At 31.9% G+C, this 18,338-nt stretch overlaps 1 protein-coding gene across 3 annotated transcripts in view; it reads right to left on the bottom strand.

Annotated features, from left to right (window-relative positions):
* LOC143084942 (sister chromatid cohesion protein PDS5 homolog A-like) overlaps positions 1 to 18,338 on the bottom strand; it is a 36,448-nt gene that overhangs the window by 2,273 nt on the left and 15,837 nt on the right. For all 3 annotated transcript variants that reach the window (XM_076261024.1, XM_076261025.1, XM_076261026.1), the window contains 14 exons: positions 18,132 to 18,287; positions 15,710 to 15,778; positions 15,231 to 15,367; positions 14,513 to 14,636; positions 13,646 to 13,850; positions 13,164 to 13,278; positions 12,660 to 12,792; positions 12,319 to 12,441; positions 9,822 to 9,878; positions 8,380 to 8,540; positions 7,163 to 7,660; positions 6,423 to 6,578; positions 5,925 to 6,074; positions 5,296 to 5,422 (listed from right to left, as the gene is read on the bottom strand). In XM_076261024.1, coding sequence (XP_076117139.1) covers positions 5,296 to 5,422; positions 5,925 to 6,074; positions 6,423 to 6,578; positions 7,163 to 7,660; positions 8,380 to 8,540; positions 9,822 to 9,878; positions 12,319 to 12,441; positions 12,660 to 12,792; positions 13,164 to 13,278; positions 13,646 to 13,850; positions 14,513 to 14,636; positions 15,231 to 15,367; positions 15,710 to 15,778; positions 18,132 to 18,287 — 2,211 coding nt within the window. The remainder of the gene's footprint in view (positions 1 to 5,295; positions 5,423 to 5,924; positions 6,075 to 6,422; positions 6,579 to 7,162; positions 7,661 to 8,379; positions 8,541 to 9,821; positions 9,879 to 12,318; positions 12,442 to 12,659; positions 12,793 to 13,163; positions 13,279 to 13,645; positions 13,851 to 14,512; positions 14,637 to 15,230; positions 15,368 to 15,709; positions 15,779 to 18,131; positions 18,288 to 18,338) is intronic.

Raw genomic sequence — 18,338 nt, 5'->3', positions numbered from 1 at the left:
GAAAAGATTTTTGTAAAAGATTAGAAAAAATTACGAAAAATTGGTAAAAAATGACTATAAAGGGCAATAACTCCTTAAGGGGTCAACTGACCATTTTAGTCATATTAACTTATTTGTAGATCTTGCTTTGCTGAACATTATTGCTGTTTACAGTTTATCTCTATCTATAATAATATTAAAGACAATAAGCAATAAAGAGCTGTGCTTTAGCGCATGATACGCCCGTTGCTCTTTTAACTTGTCTTTTATGCTTTAAATGAATTTATATGATCAACTAGAAATATATATACAAATCAAAAGGGATGTTACATTAATATATTCACCAAAGTTTCATAAAATCCCCCTTTTTTAAGGATGTACACCTCTGAGGAGCCAAAAATTTCTAGAATTAAACTTTTTTTCTTAACCTGATTTTTGGGTTTATAAGACTAACAAAATAGCTGGTGAAGAAAAAATCATATGGTGGTGCACTTCTTTTTTTGCTACGACCCTTTGAAAATGCCCAATTTTGATGATTTTCCCATTTTTCATCGATTTTTACCTATTTTTGGGCTATAATCGTGAAAAAAATCACAGTTTCACAATAAAACTTTTTTTCATACTTTCTACAAAGATGAAGTGGACCAATCTGAATAAATTTTACTTATAAAAACTATAGGTAGGTGTTAATATAAGAAAGTTTTATCATATTTTGAAGCTTTTTTGTGTAAAATTTACCATGCTGTCAATTTTGTATTTTTGTGATTTTTCTCAGTTTTAAGAACAAAATGCATATTACTTCAACTTTTTTGCTATAAATGATTGAAAAAATACATATCTAAGAAATTTGAAAAGACCAAAATGATATGGGATGTACATGATTCTTGTAAAATCAGTTTTTGTATCCCTCACCCATTTTCTCAAAATTTTGGCTAAAAATACAGACTTGATTGGTCGTAAAATTTGAAAACTGGATTACTCAAAAACCATTCATTGTAAATACACAATTTTTTGACAGCGTTATGTTTGATTATAATATTTTTAAAATTCATTGATAGTTTCCACTTGTATCACATGTTTTGGAAATAATTCAAGAACGAGATTTCAACGAGACTGAAGGTTGCACTTTGTAAATACAGCTGTTTCTGACAACACGCCTCTTTTGGGGAGAAATAGAATATTCATAGAAAATTAATTTTGTTTACATACTGGTTCCCAGTTATGCTCTCTGTGTTCCATATCGCAGAGACAGAACTTGGGAATGTTACCAGTAAATAAACACGTGCTTATTGTTTACATTGAAATCTGTGGTAACCTTTCATTCGAGGTAGGGGTAGTTAAGAAAATAAGTGTAAGTTTGAAGTTTGGGGCATATAAACGTTGAAAATATGCCGCACAGCCCTATATTTTGACCTTTGAAAAAAATTGTGGTGCAAATGAACTTTCAATTCTAGGATAAGATTTTTTTCAAAACTTCATAGTAAAAGTGGTACAGTTTTAGCCGTAAAAGGAGTTCCTATGGGAAATTGCATTGTCAATATTTACAGAAATGCAACCTATATAGGGTGAAAAAGGGGAACATTCAGAATTTAACCAAATTTGCTTTATTTCACAGATTTTAAAGAAATTAACTCAAATATGAAGTTTTATAAATATTTAATGAAGATTGATAGAATCCTGGGCCTTAGATATGATGACTCAGCATAAATTCACAGATTACAGTATGCATAGTTTACTTAAAGTCCTGGATACAAAATTAATTCATAACATTTACATATTTGTAAGTTAAATTGTTAAAAAGTGCTTATATTTACTCTTCGCAGTCATTGAAACTCATAGATCCTTCCTGAATATTATTTATGGAGTATTTGTGTCCTTTCGATAACCCAAAATTAAGCCGCAACACCTAATTCTTCTTTTTTGTCACCACGGCATAACAAATACAAGCTAGAAAAACAAAAATATCTCAAGAAAACTTACAATAGTGTGTTCTATCCTGAATATGTACTAAATATTTCAAATTGCTAGAAACAGCAGAATGATTTAGGAAATTTGAGGTCCCAGGGGCAAAAAACATAGAAAATTGCCTACCCCCTGGGTCATAAAACAAATAATTTAACTTGTAAATGGTATGATTTTCTGATTTTAATGTTCTTGATATAGAAACAATAACTATGTTTGGAAGTTATGCAAAAATCAGATGTTAGCAGTCATCTCTACAACATTTTAAGTGAATTTATATCTCAGACTGGTATCTGCATACATACAACTATTGCAAATATGGCTTTGTTTGAACACTTCTAGTATATATAGTAGCTAAATTGTGTCAGATATATGGTTACAGATGATACTGTTGTGACAAGAATTCTAAATTGACCATTTGAGGCAGAAAATGTGTTCTTTAATTGACAAATAGGTATACAGTAAGATGTGGACTGGAGACAGAGGCTGGATTGGATACTTTATATAATCTTGAATGTTGTGATGATTGACTGCTAAACATTACATTTATAATATTCTGATATGCTTTCAATATGTTATCAAAACAGTTTTAATCAGGTTCTAGGCATTTTTTATCAGAAAATATGTAAAAAGGGTAAGCTGGCAATAATTAAAGTCTTATTTTCTAATTCTTTAAAAAAATTGCAACAGGGGAGGGGGTATAAAATGTATAGTAAAGAAAAACTTAGAGTATACACAGTGATTTCTTTAAGACTATAATTCTGATAAATGAGTCATAATGTGAGAAAAACTGATTTTAGAGAGTTTTCTATTTGAATAAATGTCTGTATAGGTTGCACTTTGTAAATACAGCTGTTTCTGACAACACGCCTCTTTTGGGGAGAAATAGAATATTCATAGAAAATTAATTTTGTTTACATACTGGTTCCCAGTTATGCTCTCTGTGTTCCATATCGCAGAGACAGAACTGGGGAATGTTACCAGTAAATAAACATGTGCTTATTGTTTACATTGAAATCTGTGGTAACCTTTCATTCGAGGTAGGGGTAGTTAAGAAAATAAGTGTAAGTTTCAACTCTGAGAAGTTCGGGGCATATAAACGTTGAAAATATGCCGCACAGCCCTATATTTTGACCTTTGAAAAAAATTGTGGTGCAAATGAACTTTCAATTCTAGGATAAGATTTTTTTCAAAACTTCATAGTAAAAGTGGTACAGTTTTAGCCGTAAAAGGAGTTCCTATGGGAAATTGCATTGTCAATATTTACAGAAATGCAACCTGACCGAGACTGAAAAGTCAGAAGAATATATCCTTAAGTATAAAAATTCATTACTTAAGAAAACGTAAAATCTAAAATTTATAAAAATGGAAAGGGAGCTTATGTCAATAGATATAAACAATTTATCAAAGTTGCATAAAATTTTGTGAAAGTGTTAGTTATTGTCCCAAAATTGGAAAATCCCCCCTTTTTTAAGCATAAAAATTCATAACACGGAAATGTAAAATCTGAAATTTATAAAAATTGAAAGGGAGCTTACATCAATAGATGTAAACAATTCACCAAAGTTTCATGGACATTGGTGAAAGCCTTTTTGAGTTATTGTCCGAAGTGTTGAAAATCCCCCTTTTTTTATGAATAAAGCTCCATAAATCCAAAACTTAAAATCTGAAATTTATAAAAATTGAAAGGGAGCTTACATCAATAGATATAAACAATTCACCAAAGTTTCATGGACATTGGTGAAAGCCTTTTTGAGTTATTGTCCGAAGTGTTGAAAATCCCCCTTTTTTTATGAATAAAGCCCCATAAATCCAAAACTTAAAATCTGAAATTTATAAAAATTGAAAGGGAGCTTACATCAATAGATATAAACAATTCACCAAAGTTTCATGGACATTGGTGAAAGCCTTTTTGAGTTATTGTTCGAAGTGTTGAAAATCCCCCCTTTTTTATGAATAAAGCCCCATAAATCCAAAACTTAAAATCTGAAATTAAAAAAAAACGAAAGGGAGCTTACGTCAATAGATATAAACAATTCACTTAAGTTTCATGGAAATTGGTGAAAGTGTTTTTGAGTTATTGTCCGAAGTGTGGACGACGGACGGACGGACAGACGGACGGACAACGGTATACCATAATACGTCCCGTTTAAAAGACGGGCGTATAAAAACTGCAAAATTTCCTTAAAATTACTAATTCAGGGCCAGCAACCCAACAATGGGTTGACGGATTTGTCTGAAAATTTCAGGGGCAGATAGATCTTCACCTAATAGATCATTTTACCCCATGTCAGATTTGCTCTAAATGCTTTGGTTTTAGAGTTATAAGCCAAAATCTACATTTTACCCCTATGTTCTATTTTAAGCCATGGCGGCCATCTTGGTTGGTTGGCAGGGTCACGCCACACATTTTTTAAACTAGATACCCTAATGATTTACGAAAAATGGTTAAAAATGTACTATAAAGGGCAATAACTCCTAAAGGGGTCAACTGACCATTTTGGTCATGTTGACTTATTTGTAAATCTTACTTTGCTGAATATTATTGCTGTTTACAGTTTATCTCTATCAATAATAATATTCAAGATAATAACCAAAAACAGTAAAATTTACTTAAAATTACCAATTTAGGGGCAGCAACCCAACAACGGGTTGTCCGATTCATCTGAAAATTTCAGGGCAGATAGATCTTGACCTGATAAACAATTTTACCCGTGTCAGATTTGCTCTAAATGCTTTGGTTTTTGAGTTATAAGCCCAAAACTGCATTTAATCCCCTAGGTTCTATTTTTAGCCATGGCGGCAATCTTGGTTAGTTGGCCGGGTCACGCCACACATTTTTTAAACTAAATACCCCAATGATGATTGTGGTCAAGTTTGGTTAAATTTTGGAAAAGCTCACTTGGCCCTTTGGGCCAGGTGAGCTAAAAAGTCTGTATAACTGTGATTTTCAACAATTCATCAAAGTAATTTTGGCAAAAATTAGCCAAGTGGAATGAAACTTAAACTTGATCGATAACTCATCATGGGTAACTCACATACCAAAAAGCAGCCCAATATCTGAAGGCGTTTAGAAAAAAACTCTGTATAATGGTTTGTTGCGGAATGACGGAATTTCGGAAAAGAGTAAAACTATATGGCACCGACAACTTGGTTACAGGGCCATAAAAAGAATAAATATTTCCATATTTTGAAATAAGCTGGAATGTCTCTTTTATATGTTCAACTTGAATAATTTATTTTTTGACTTTTGATTGTTAAATGTATTATGTATCCTAATGTCTGAAAAAACAAATATACTATGTTTGGGTATATAATTGCCTCCTATAAATTTGAAAGTACTATAATACTTACACTATCAGGTGTCTGTACTTTAGTTTTGATACGTATTGATGTCCCTGATTTAGGTGTCGATGCAGCTGACGATGTTTCCTGACTATCACCATCAGACACTCCATTTGGCAAATTTTTACCTTTCCTCCTAAAGAACAAAATATAACTTGATGTAATCGAATTTGAATAAATATCGGATTTAAAGAAGTCAACAAAACAAGTGCAGTGATTGGATTGCTTGCCTAATGTCCAGCAGCAAATATTTAACATTTGCTCAAGACAAGAGCATATCAACAACAAATACAATTGGTAGGTTCTTAAGGTTAAAGTCAACTGAGATGAAGAGCAGGAAATTTAAACTGCCTTGGAAAGTAGGAATATGATAGATAGGGACAGAAATTTTGGTCTTGCATATCTTCTTTAAGGTGCAAGGGTGGAGGCACTCTCATGACATGGGATTATACATGACCATTCTGACAGGATGTTGTAAATGTTTTTATACATAATACAGTCAAAAGAACCCACTTTGACAAGGGTTTTAATTGTCCTTTACTGCCCAAAAACTAATGAGACAATATTTCTATAAATCAGTCACCCTAGGTGTGGGATTATTAATTGAACACAAAGTATACTAGTGTTTGTCTACTTACACATTTTTGGGAGCTGATTTAACATTGAACTGGTCAAGTCTTGTCTGTTTTGATGCAGTCTTTCTCACATTTTTTTTCGTTTTGTCTTCGGGAGGTGATTCATCCGATTCTCCATCAGATCTGTTCAATTTACTCCTAGTTATTGTTGTTCTGTAAAATAATTACAGTCATCAAAATTAGTCAACATGAAACAAAGTAAATAATAATTGATTGACCCAAAATTTGTAATTTCTGACCAAAAGGGCATTGAAAACTTTTATCAAAATTTAATCTGATCTTATTTTGGCAATTGTCAATTCTATCTTAATTTGGACATGCCTGGAAAATAGGAGTTTCCAGATCCAAGTCTTTCATGCAACTTCAAATACAAATACTTTATTACATATAAATGCAATTTGAAGGAACTGTTTCGAGCTTATACATATATAGAAATAGTAATGTTGTAGTATTTCTAAGATATATTGCATTGAGAGTAAATCATAAATCATATAAACTTACTTTTTTAAATTATGCGGGGATTTCTTTGGAGTAGATTTTGCTGACGATGATTTTGCTGAAGATTTTACAGATGATGATGATTTTGTTGATGACCTCCCTGGAGAACTGGGTGTAGAACAATCACTAACTGATGGACTGAGATTCTTTAAGGCGGGACTGAAAAATTCAATCATTGAAATTATATAGAAAAACAAGTAAAAGGAAAATTACATACACATCAAATTAATGGAAAACAACTGTCATATTCCCGACTTAGAATATATTTCTTTATGTAGAAAATGGTGAATTAAACCTGGTTTTACTTTAATAGCTAGCTAAACCTGTTGCTTGTATGAGTCACACCAATTTCCATTATATTGACAATAATATGTGAGTAAACCAAAGTTATTGGTAAAAATATCAAAAATTGGACAGATTCATAATAAATAAATCAACTAAGAATGTTGTATCCTCTATGAAACATTTGCATTATTTTTGCGATATTAAACATAAACAAAGTAAATGAAAACAAGTCCTTCAATGAACAAGCTCACATCTATGTTCCCCTATCTCAGGATTATTAAACTTGTCCTTTTTTTACAAGTGGATACTTACATCTTCTTTAAAAGGATCAAATTAAAACAAAGGCAAAATCCTCTGGACCACAAAGTGATAATGGATGAAAGGTTGAAACAACTTCTTTTTTTGTCAAGTGAGTATAAAAATATCAATGAACATTATCTACACAACTAAATACTCACGTTAACTTTGATTTTTTGACTGTAGTACTTTCTTTGGAAACACTTTCAGTTTTTCGTTTCCTTCCTGGCTTCGGAGAATCTGAAGTAACCGTGGAATCTGTTTTTGCACCATTCATTAATGACTTAGACTTCTGAAGTGTGTCCTTTTTTGAAGTCCTCACATTGGACTTTGAATTTTTATCACTAACATTTTTAGCTTTTTTTGCTTTAGGTCCTAATGGAATTTCCTGCGATTCCTGTGACTCAGAATTAGCCACTGAACTATCATCATCCTCATCACCGTCTGATTCTTCAGTGTCCATTAATTTTGGCACATTTTTCCCTGAGGTTTTTGTTTGTTTTTTGTTACGCACTTTTGCTGTTTTAGGTTCTTTGTTTTCATCCTTAGTGTCAGTATTAAGTTTTCGTTTTTGTGTTTTTTTCTTGTCCACATTTTTCCCTGAATCATTTTTCTTCACAGAATCAGCACTAGAATTCGGTGAACTTTCTGTTTCAGATCTGTAAATATGTAAAAATATTGTATTTATGAAAGTTATGTGGTATAACTGTCTTCAACTACTATGGAGACCTTTTAAATATCTGTGAACAATTTTTTGTACAATCAAAGGTCTAAAGAATTGTCATTATCTTAATCTAATTATAAGCAAATCTTAACTATAAATTCATGCAGTTCAAATGTTTGAAATTCAATTTTTGTTTTATAAAAAGGTATTAAAACATGTTAATAACTTCTTTGTTACTAAAAATGTGAAATATGAATGACCCAAATTAATATTTTCCCAGATAAAGATGGGTGCCATTTAAACAAGCCCAGTATCAGAAAAGGATTATTATTGCTTCTTTGGTTAAATGTAGTTCTGAAAATCAGCTAAATATTAACGTTCTCTCATTTCCAATTATTATCACCTGAAAAGCTGCACTTGTAAACTCTATAGAAACAGTTATGAATGGAAATAAAAATGTTGAAATGAAAAAGACAACCTCAATGGTTGAATAAAAAATTATTCTTTTTGCAAATTTATTTCCAGTTTATTTATTTTTACACCAAGTTCTGAAATTTCTGTGACAACATATGCAGTAATGTCTAAACTCTTAGAGTACACTACTAACATTAGGTTTCTATGGAAATATGTGCAGATTGTCAGCCATTTTACACTCCTGACAAGAAGTTTATATGACAACATGTCTAGTACTTTCTACATTTCTGAAACACTCACCCAACATCCGTTTTCTTTGTCTTAGGTTGTCTCTGATCTCTAGGAGATGTAGGAAGTGGATTGACCACTGGTCCAGGACTCTCCACAATTATTTCTGTGGTCTGACCCTTACTGGTGTTAGCTTTTCCTGATGTATCTATCAAGGCATTTACACCCTTCCTCTACAATACAAATATATTCAAATAACGGAGGACTACATGTATAAATTCTCTGTCAAAAGTACTGTATAAAGATGTATGTGTACATTCAAAACATGAAACAAAACTTCTGTAAGAAATCTGTAAAGCCTAAATGGACTTTGAATGTTAATATGAAATCACTTCTTTTTCAATCCTTAATATACTGTGAAAGTACTTTAATTCGTGGGTATCAATTTTCGTGGTTTGAGCAATATTTACATGTTCGTGGGTTTTTAAATTCGTGGATTTTAGTTTTCTAAAATAAAATTATTGAAAAATAAAAGCCTTTAGAGAACGAAATTTACAAATAGTCTGGATTGAAGGAAATTGCAAAGAAAACATTGACCCGTGAAAAGCATAGTAACAACACTAATTAACCCAAGATAAAGTGATCAACAGATTAAAGACCATCAAAGGTGTTAATTAGGCCATAAACATGTCACCTAAAGTAAACAGTAACATAAACAAAAGCTATAAAAGTATCTTGAATTGTCAAATAATTCTAATCAAAATCAAGCCTAGCATGAAATTATTATTTCCCATTTGTACGAGAACTACGAGGATATAAAATGAACACTTTATCATACTAGCATATCAATACCGGAAATCTGACTTTCACCAATCAAAAATAATTTTTATGGGAAATAAAAGATCAAAAGTTGTACAGTTTAGGTTATTAAAGATCAAATGGGTATAACCTTGCATGATTTTGTAGTTCTGTGACTGTTTAAAATTACAGTATTCTCAGATTTAGCGTTATTTAATATATTCTCTAGATCATATTAGTGGTCAAACCTACATGGGGATCTTTCCATGTCTTGATTTGGACAATGGTTGTTTTATTTCGTTGGACACTTAAATTCGTGGATAAAGTCATCCACGAAAACCACGAAAATTGGTACCCCACGAATAAAAGTACTTTCACAGTATACATTGACAGCTTTGTGTTGAAGACCATACTTTGACCTATAAGGGTTTACTTTTAGTAACTACGACTTGGATTGAGAGTGGTCTCATTCGCTCTCATTCCACGTCTTCTTATATCTATTTCCATCACTGAAATTTAAGTCCAGTGAGAAACTGTCTGCTTTCCAAAAGACAAATGGAATAATCCTACATGCAATGATTGTGTAGCCAACTTAATCTAAAGTAGACAAAGTGTATGTGTATATTTTACACAACTTATGGCCTTCAAGTCTAATCTTTAATGGGCAACTCAATCCAAAATAAATAGACAAAACCTTATGTGTACATTATATATACCTTATGGCCTTCAAAAGAAAAGTCTTTAGGTAGATAATTCTGTGTATTGCTGTAACTCTGAAAGAAATATGTTTGTATAAACTGTTAAAGTAGGTAGATAGGTACAGGTCAATTTGAAATAAAATGGTTAAAACATATATGAACCACAATTTGCTATTGGGCTCCGTTTCCTATAACTATAGAAATGTGATAAAATGTGAATAAATGTAAGAAAAGTTGCAACTACATCTAAAGATGCCATTATTTTTATCAACATACAAGTGTATGCTACTCTTCCCTAGAAAAAAAATTAAAATATACGAATTTCAAAGATTCTACAACTGTATTTTTGTGTCGTTTCTCGCGTTATTTTTTGCTTCCGAAGAGCATAACGCTGACTGATTTATAGATAATCGTCACTGGCAAATTCGTAACTTTTGCTTTCAAATAACAAAGAACATCGACCAATAAGAATAGTGAGAAGAAAATGCCGAGAACTATAAGTATTTATGTAGCAGATGTAAGAACAGTGGCGTGATTTTTGTGTCCGATTTCGTAACGCAATTTTTAGATGATGTAATCTGCTTTGTTGTAATAGAATTCTTAAAAACAATATGCAAATATGAACTCTCGCGAGATGTTCAAACAGGTAAATCCGAGATGATTTACATTCTTGTTTTGATCTTCGTAATAATTGAGTAAGAAAATTATGTTATCGTTATGTGTTACATTTCACACGAAACAGAAGTCCAGTTATTTATTAAAATTGTTTTTGTCCTTAAGTTCTAATCATTTCCGGTCATACGTGAAACATGTGACTAACATGTGATAACGCCATTACGGCCGGATGTACGAAATACTAGGTCTAAACATTGTTTTTGTTTCCAACGGGATGTTAGCAAACTTAATCTGTAGACTTGTTTCGTCTTGTTTAAAAGAGGAAAATACAATTGTCAAAAAGATTGCGCCGATGGTCTGTTATTTTTCCTATGTGCATAATGTTACATACGATCCTGTGTGAAAATAAATGCCCAATGACTTGACAAAATCGATTTCATATTTGACAGACGTTAGAACACACTTCGTTTCCCGATAATGACGTGAAGAGTCCTTGGAAAAATCAATCGAAATTACGTCTCTTATCATTGTACCAATGCTCTTTGGATTGATTTAACTTCAGCAGTAAATATTACTGGATATTTTAGGTGAATAAATATAATTTAATGAAAAATACATGTTAATATACCGTTACACTTGGAATTTACAAAGTTGGAATCTTTGTCACAGTTTTTAATTAATATTTTTTATTCATGTTCTGCAAACACTTATCAGAAACGCAATAAACTTGTCAAAGGAGAAGTAAACTTTTACCATGCATGACTTGAAAGGAAGTACTTTATTGATTTTAGCCCACTAAAGTAGGTTAAAATGTGGAAACCATGTAGATGGTGTACAGGTCACAAGTATCACATTGTGCCTATTTTAAAGATTTTAATTCCAAGTTAAAAGTTTTTTTCTTTACTGGATTTAAAGAATGTTACATTGCCAATGATTTGGAATAAATTGTATATAACTGGAATATCAAAACCAAATATAAATACATTTTTTTGGCTTAAACATCAAGATACAACGATTATGGTATCTTGTATCAATGAAGAAAATATGGAAAATTCTGAATAAATTGTACTAATTGTTTTCAAAACAAGCACATATTTAGGAGTTTTATAATACTGTTACATTTAAGATGGATTTTAAGAAAAAGTATACTGTTCAGATTATTTTAAGCAGATTTTGCAATAAAATAAAACTAAAAAAATGCTTTCGGTTTCTTATGGTTTCCTGTCAGGTTTAAAAAAAACTTTAATATAACATTGAAAATAGATTTTAAATATTAACATGAAGCAAGTAACACTAGTAATGGTGTTTATTTATGCCTTTTGAATTATATTGTGCAAAATAAAGAAAATAAAGATTGGTTTCCTGTTTGGTTTCATGTCACGTAAACGGTGAATCAAAATGTATTAATTTTTTCTCGAAAAACTCAATTGTTCCATTCATACTATTCTAACACCAACACAACCCACAAAATAAAAGTTAAAATTTTAGAACTTATAAAAAAGGATACAAAAAGAAACCAAAGGCCGAATACCAAATTATGGTCCATATGTTGTAAGTAAAAATTGTTCCATTAAATAAAATCACTAGCCAGTCAACACCGAGTTTGTGAGTTCGAACCCCACTCATGCAGGTGCACTCGACTCCAATCTTAATTGACTAGGATTGTCAGTTTTCCTATTGAAGATGGGTGAAATAGCATAAATACAGTGCTTAAAAGTGGCATTAAAACAAAAATCAAATCTGGTGCGATCCTGATAAGTCTGAAAATTGGGACTGTCACTGGAAAAAAGAAGTGGAAATAGTCTTCCAACAGGCTACCTAGACATCACTTATTGAGTTGTTACAAGGGTTCTTTGTTCTCCAGATACCCCATGTAACAGTAATCAACATATAATCCTACCTTATCTGGTTTAGTGAAGTGTTTAGCTGATAATCTTGGTTCTACAGTTACATCTTTTAGAGTAATATTACCACTCTTACTATTTAGTAATCCCAGAGCTACATCACATACAGCATACAGTTTCTGAAATAATAAAATACACCTTATAATACAATAGTCACATCATACATAACAATGTTTTTGAAATGAATAAAAATACACAATATAAAATCAAGTCATCAGTAGCAACATCTTAAAAACATTGGTTAGACAGTTCAAAAGTTATTGCATGGAAACTGCTGGTATATGGCTCAAGTTTTAAAACAAGAAAACCCAGTTACTAATTTCCCCACTAAACATACCATATTTGTTTCTTTGTCATCTGGATCCTGAGCATCTTTTGTCTGTTTAATATTCTCCATCATTCGTCTGAAGAAAGTGTAATTATAGTCTTCACTCTTACTGATCAAAGGCTCCATATTAAACCACAGACATCTGAAAACAAAGAGTGTGTAATTATGGTCCTTTCTCTTTGACTCTTTTAAAGATTTTTGTAAGCTCTGTTATGGCAATAATAGGCGAAAGAAATTTCAATGGACAATAAAGTTGATCAGAGGTGATGTGAATTTAAATGTTACCCTGTCAAAATATCATTGTTATTCCTATAGCAATACCAGATTCTTTAGCTCTTTATGTGTTAAGATTGACAAAAAGATTGATCTTTGTGAAAGCTTATCTATCACTACTATAATGTTCAGATTTGAGCATATGAAGTAAGCAAATGATCCCAAAAAACTTCCTCTCATAAGTGACAGCAAGAACTACCTTCTGAACCTGAGAGGCCAAGTACAATACATATTACTTACTCTTTAATATTTTTAAGAGGTTCTACATCATCGTGTTCCTTTAGTTCAGGGTCATGTGCTAGTAAATGTATAGTATACGGCATCACATAGTCAGGTAAGAAATGGAATATTCTTCCTGAAATACATTTTAATTAAACATGTTCATTTCTGTAATCATGAAAATAAAATTCCACTTTTAAAGAAAGCATGGTCGACATCTTATTAACAGTGTTGATGTATCAGTCATCCTTATAATTAAAGATATAAACCTAGGAAGATGTTGACTCTCATTTAATATTTGTTTTTTGTAAATTGTATTATTATAAATGAGGCTGTTAGTTTTCTCATTTTTATTGTTTCACATTTTCAAATATACAGTTTTGGTTATTCTCATTGGCTAAACAGTGCTAATTGCTTATATCTACTTCATTTAAACTCTGGTGGATCATTGTCTACAGACACAGTTGTATATACAAGTTACCTCTTTGTGTCATTAGACTAACCTTGAATGGATGGATTCTGTTTAATGTATTCCCTTCTCTTTGTGATATTGTTCTGTAGGAATTGTTTGATCTGTGTCCGCCGTTCTCTCATTGGATCGTTGGCCGCCAGACAAAATATTGACATGTACTGGAGAGGTAGTCGAAGTGTGAGTAAACTTTTGTGTAATTTAAGAGAGAATATATGACGTACATGGTAACAGCTATCCTGTAATTAATAAAAAAAATAATGTAATTTGAGTAAGATTTTTAAACAAACATGGCTACATCGATGGTTTCAGATAAGGATGAAGGTTGGTACCTATTGAAACTTTTAAACTCTCTGCAATTGTTTGCACCTGTCCTAAGTCAGGAATCTGATGTTCAATAGTTGTTGTTTGTTGATGGGGTTCATAAGTGTTTCTTGTTTCTCGTTTTTTTTTATATAGATTAGACTGTTGTTTTTCACGGTTGAATGGTTTTACAAGTCATTTATGGGTCCCTTTATAGCTTGCTGTTAGGTGTGAGCCAAGGCTCTGTGTTGAAGACTGTACTTTGACTTTGTACTATAATGGTTTACTTTTACAAATTGACTTTGAGAGTTGTCTCTTTGGCACTCATACCACATCTTCTTATATCTATGGCTACATCTTCCTACATTAAATGACAGAACATTTGTTTTTGCAGATTTTTTTTTTAATTCAATATGGCCGTTGGTAAATCAAAAATCTTTTACTGATGTCTGTAGAGACTGATTGTTGAAATGTTAATTATATCATATTTTATTGTTTTGTTTTTTTACATCTTATGAAGATCAATAACATCTTTAGCCTCCTCATTGACTGAATATTAGCTACTTGATATGCCATGTTTACTTTAAGGTGTACTTACATTCATTAACAAAGCCAAGGCTTGGAACTGTTCATGTGTAATGATGTCAGAGAAGCATTTCTCCTCTGCTAATTTGATCATACAACAGCCAGCTTGTAATCTCAGTCTAGCTAATTCTGGTTTACTGAAAATACAAAAATAAATTGTGAAGGGTTGTTCCAAAATTATATGAATTGGTGCATGGTGGACACTGTTTTCAGACCCTGATCGGTAAATGCATCAAACTTAAATTTATTAATTTGCTTCCCACTCCCCCTTTCACAAGCCACTTGGGAACAGCCCAATATTATCCTGGTTTACAGTAAAACACCCCAAAACAATTAAAAAGATATATGAAGATGTGGTATGCGTGCCAATGAGACAACTCTCCATCCAAGTCATAATTTGTAAAAGTAAACCATTATAAGTCAAAGTATGGTAATCAACATGGAATCAAAGGCCTCTTAACACCCAAACACAACATAATTTTACTTATCCTGGTTTACTGCCATTCAGGATTATCTTAGGTTAACCCTGGTACACATCAACACAATGACAACCCTTACCTAATACTGGTTAACTATCTAACATAATTTTACTTAAATTGAATGCTTAATTTTCTAAATCATACATGTATTTAATTTCTGATACTTTATTATAGATTCATGGTATTGTTGCATACAAGAAAATAATCCCAATTCATCCTTAAACAAAAATTTCAATATCCTATGATGCTTACTTAATATTTCCCTTCTCCATCAGATCTCCTTCATGCGCTATGACAGTATACAGTAGCCGTAGCGTTGACGTCCCTGAATTGTTTGCATTACTCTTCAGACCTTGTAACCATCTGGTTAATAATTTCATAGATTGTAACTACAAAATAAATTCACATGTAAAGTACATGTAAAGTTAAAATAATAACTTGTAAGGCATGATAGGGCCTGAAAGTTAACCTTAATCAATAATCTATTTTGATGAAAATAAGCAACATTGAAAATTTCAGCAATAAGATTTCTAGAAATTCAAATTCTTAGCTCCTTTTGATGAGCCAAAATTTATGAAAATAATGAGATGATTACCAAAGTGACAACTATCCATTTAGAACAAAAGACTGATTACTTGTTGTTTGCTGAACGTCCAGTCACAAATAAGTCCAAAAGACAAGGACATGTGTGAACAATTACAGGCTTCAACAATGAGCAACCCAATTCTTACCTTAGCCATAGATTCCTCTGTCACATGATGTTCAGAATACCAACTTTCTGTTGTTGATGGACCAAATGTCTGTAACACAAATGTAAGCTCATACACACTTGTATAAACATTCAAAATGGAACATGCTTGGTGGAAATGTATGTGAATTCAATTTTTTGAACTTACTATTAATAAAACCTATATCATTTTTTTTTTCAAGTTTGGAAAACCAAAAATGGATGGAAACAGAAACAACTGTAACAATTGTATGCACCTCTTAAACAGTCAGGGGTGCTACTTAAACAAGTGATTTCATTATCACCTATTTCAGTGATTTTAGTGTTTCCTTTGATCTTCAAATGCTAATTACATTGATTTTCCATATTTTCACAAACTTTTCTATAATTTTCTTACATAAATCAATAATCACTTTAACTTTGGATATCAATTTCACCAGTGAGCTTGGGCAGTAAGTTAATGCGCTATAGCTTTTAAAAGTACCCTTGGGAATTGTTCTGTAATCAAATATTCATCAACTACTCTTTCTATCAGACAAAGGTCAACAATATTAGGTGACTTGATTGGTTTTCTTAAGAGTTAGAATGCTTTATTTTAAGGTTATGTCCTGATCTACAAATTATTCAAGTTTTTGCATATTCAAATAAACTGAAAAAAGTGACAGGCTTATCAAGCAAAAGGCTATTTCTATATGTAAATAGTTGTTTTTTCAATGGAATTCTTGTGGAAACAAGAATGTGTCCATAGTACACGAATGCCCCACTCGCACTATCATTTTCTATGTTCAGTGGACCGTGAAATTGGGGTCAAAACTTTAATTTGGAATTAAAATTAGAAAGATCATATCATAGGGAACATGTGTACTAAGTTTCAAGTTGATGTAACTTTAACTTCATCAAAAACTACCTTGACCAAAAACTTTAACCTGAACTTCGCACTATCATTTTCTATGTTCAGTGGACCATGAAATTGGGGTCAAAACTATAATTTGGCATTAAAATTAGAAAGATCATATCATGGGGAACAAGTGTACTAAGTTTCAAGTTGATTGGACTTCAACTTCTTCAAAAACTACCTTGACCAAAAACTTTAACCTGAAGTGGACGGACGAACGGAGGCACAGACCAGAAAACATAATGCCCCTCTACTATCGTAGGTGGGGCATAAAAATATCCAAACAAGAATGTGTCCATAGTACACGGAAATCCCACTCGCACTATAATTTTCTATGTTCAATGGACCATGAAATTGGGGTCAAAACTTTAATTTGGAATTAAAATAAGAAAGATCATATCATAAGGAACATGTGTACTAAGTTTCAAGTTGATGTAACTTTAACTTCATCAAAAACTACCTTGACCAAAAACTTTTAACCTGAACTTAGCACTATCATTTTCTATGTTCAGTGGACCATGAAATTGGGGTCAAAACTATAATTTGGCATTAAAATTAGAAAGATCATATCATGGGGAACAAGTGTACTAAGTTTCAAGTTGATTGGACTTCAACTTCTTCAAAAACTACCTTGACCAAAAACTTTAACCTGAAGTGGACGGACGAACGGAGGCACAGACCAGAAAACATAATGCCCCTCCACTATCGTAGGTGGGGCATAAAAATATCCAAACAAGAATGTGTCCATAGTACACGGATATCCCACTCGCACTATAATTTTCTATGTTCAATGGACCATGAAATTGGGGTCAAAACTTTAATTTGGAATTAAAATTAGAAAGATCATATCATAAGGAACATGTGTACTAAGTTTCAAGTTGATGTAACTTTAACTTCATCAAAAACTACCTTGACCAAAAACTTTTAACCTGAACTTAGCACTATCATTTTCTATGTTCAGTGGACCATGAAATTGGGGTAAAAACTATAATTTGGCATTAAAATTAGAAAGATAATATCATGGGGAACATTTGTACTAAGTTTCAAGTTGATTGGACTTCAACTTCATCAAAAACTACCTCGACCAAAAACTTTAACCTGAAGCAAAGGACACACGGAAGGGAGGCACAGACCAGAAAACATAATGCCCCTCTTCTATCGTAGGTGGGGCATAAAAATGTTATAAACACTTATTGGAGTGATTACATTTTAATTTCTCAAATTACTTGTTTCAGTGATTTTGAAAATTCTGTGTGAAAATATTTACTATATTACTCATTTTGAAATCACTTGTTTAAGTAGTACCCCTGACTGTTAAATGTCATACATTTAAAATATTGAGTTTTAAACAATAAAGACAATCCAGATTATTTACTCAGTGTGTGTTTAACTATATTTCCATGACGGTCTTGGTTTTAACATCAATGTCTAGAACAGATTATAATACAAACAGAAAGTTATTTATTCACTTGAGGCCTCATCTGGTTATATACCCCTACATCTTGTACAGAACTCAATACTAGGAACTTACATGGTCTTGCATTAGGAGATCTTTGACAATTACTTTAGAGACTATAGTTTTTATATCAGGAGCAAATTCTTCCGGACAAAGCTTGGCTATATGTCCTAGTCCTACTATAGCTGTAATGAAGTTGGCTGATTCTGGATTAAGTGACTTCTTGTAATGCTATAATATATATGACATTTCTAATGAGTCAAGCAGTAAATAACTTAACAA

This window comes from Mytilus galloprovincialis, chromosome 8, assembly GCF_965363235.1.
Source record: "Mytilus galloprovincialis chromosome 8, xbMytGall1.hap1.1, whole genome shotgun sequence".
Lineage (NCBI taxonomy): Eukaryota > Metazoa > Mollusca > Bivalvia > Mytilida > Mytilidae > Mytilus > Mytilus galloprovincialis.
The sequence above is the reverse complement of the archived record's forward strand: the minus strand, read 5'-3'. Positions and strand labels throughout refer to the sequence as shown.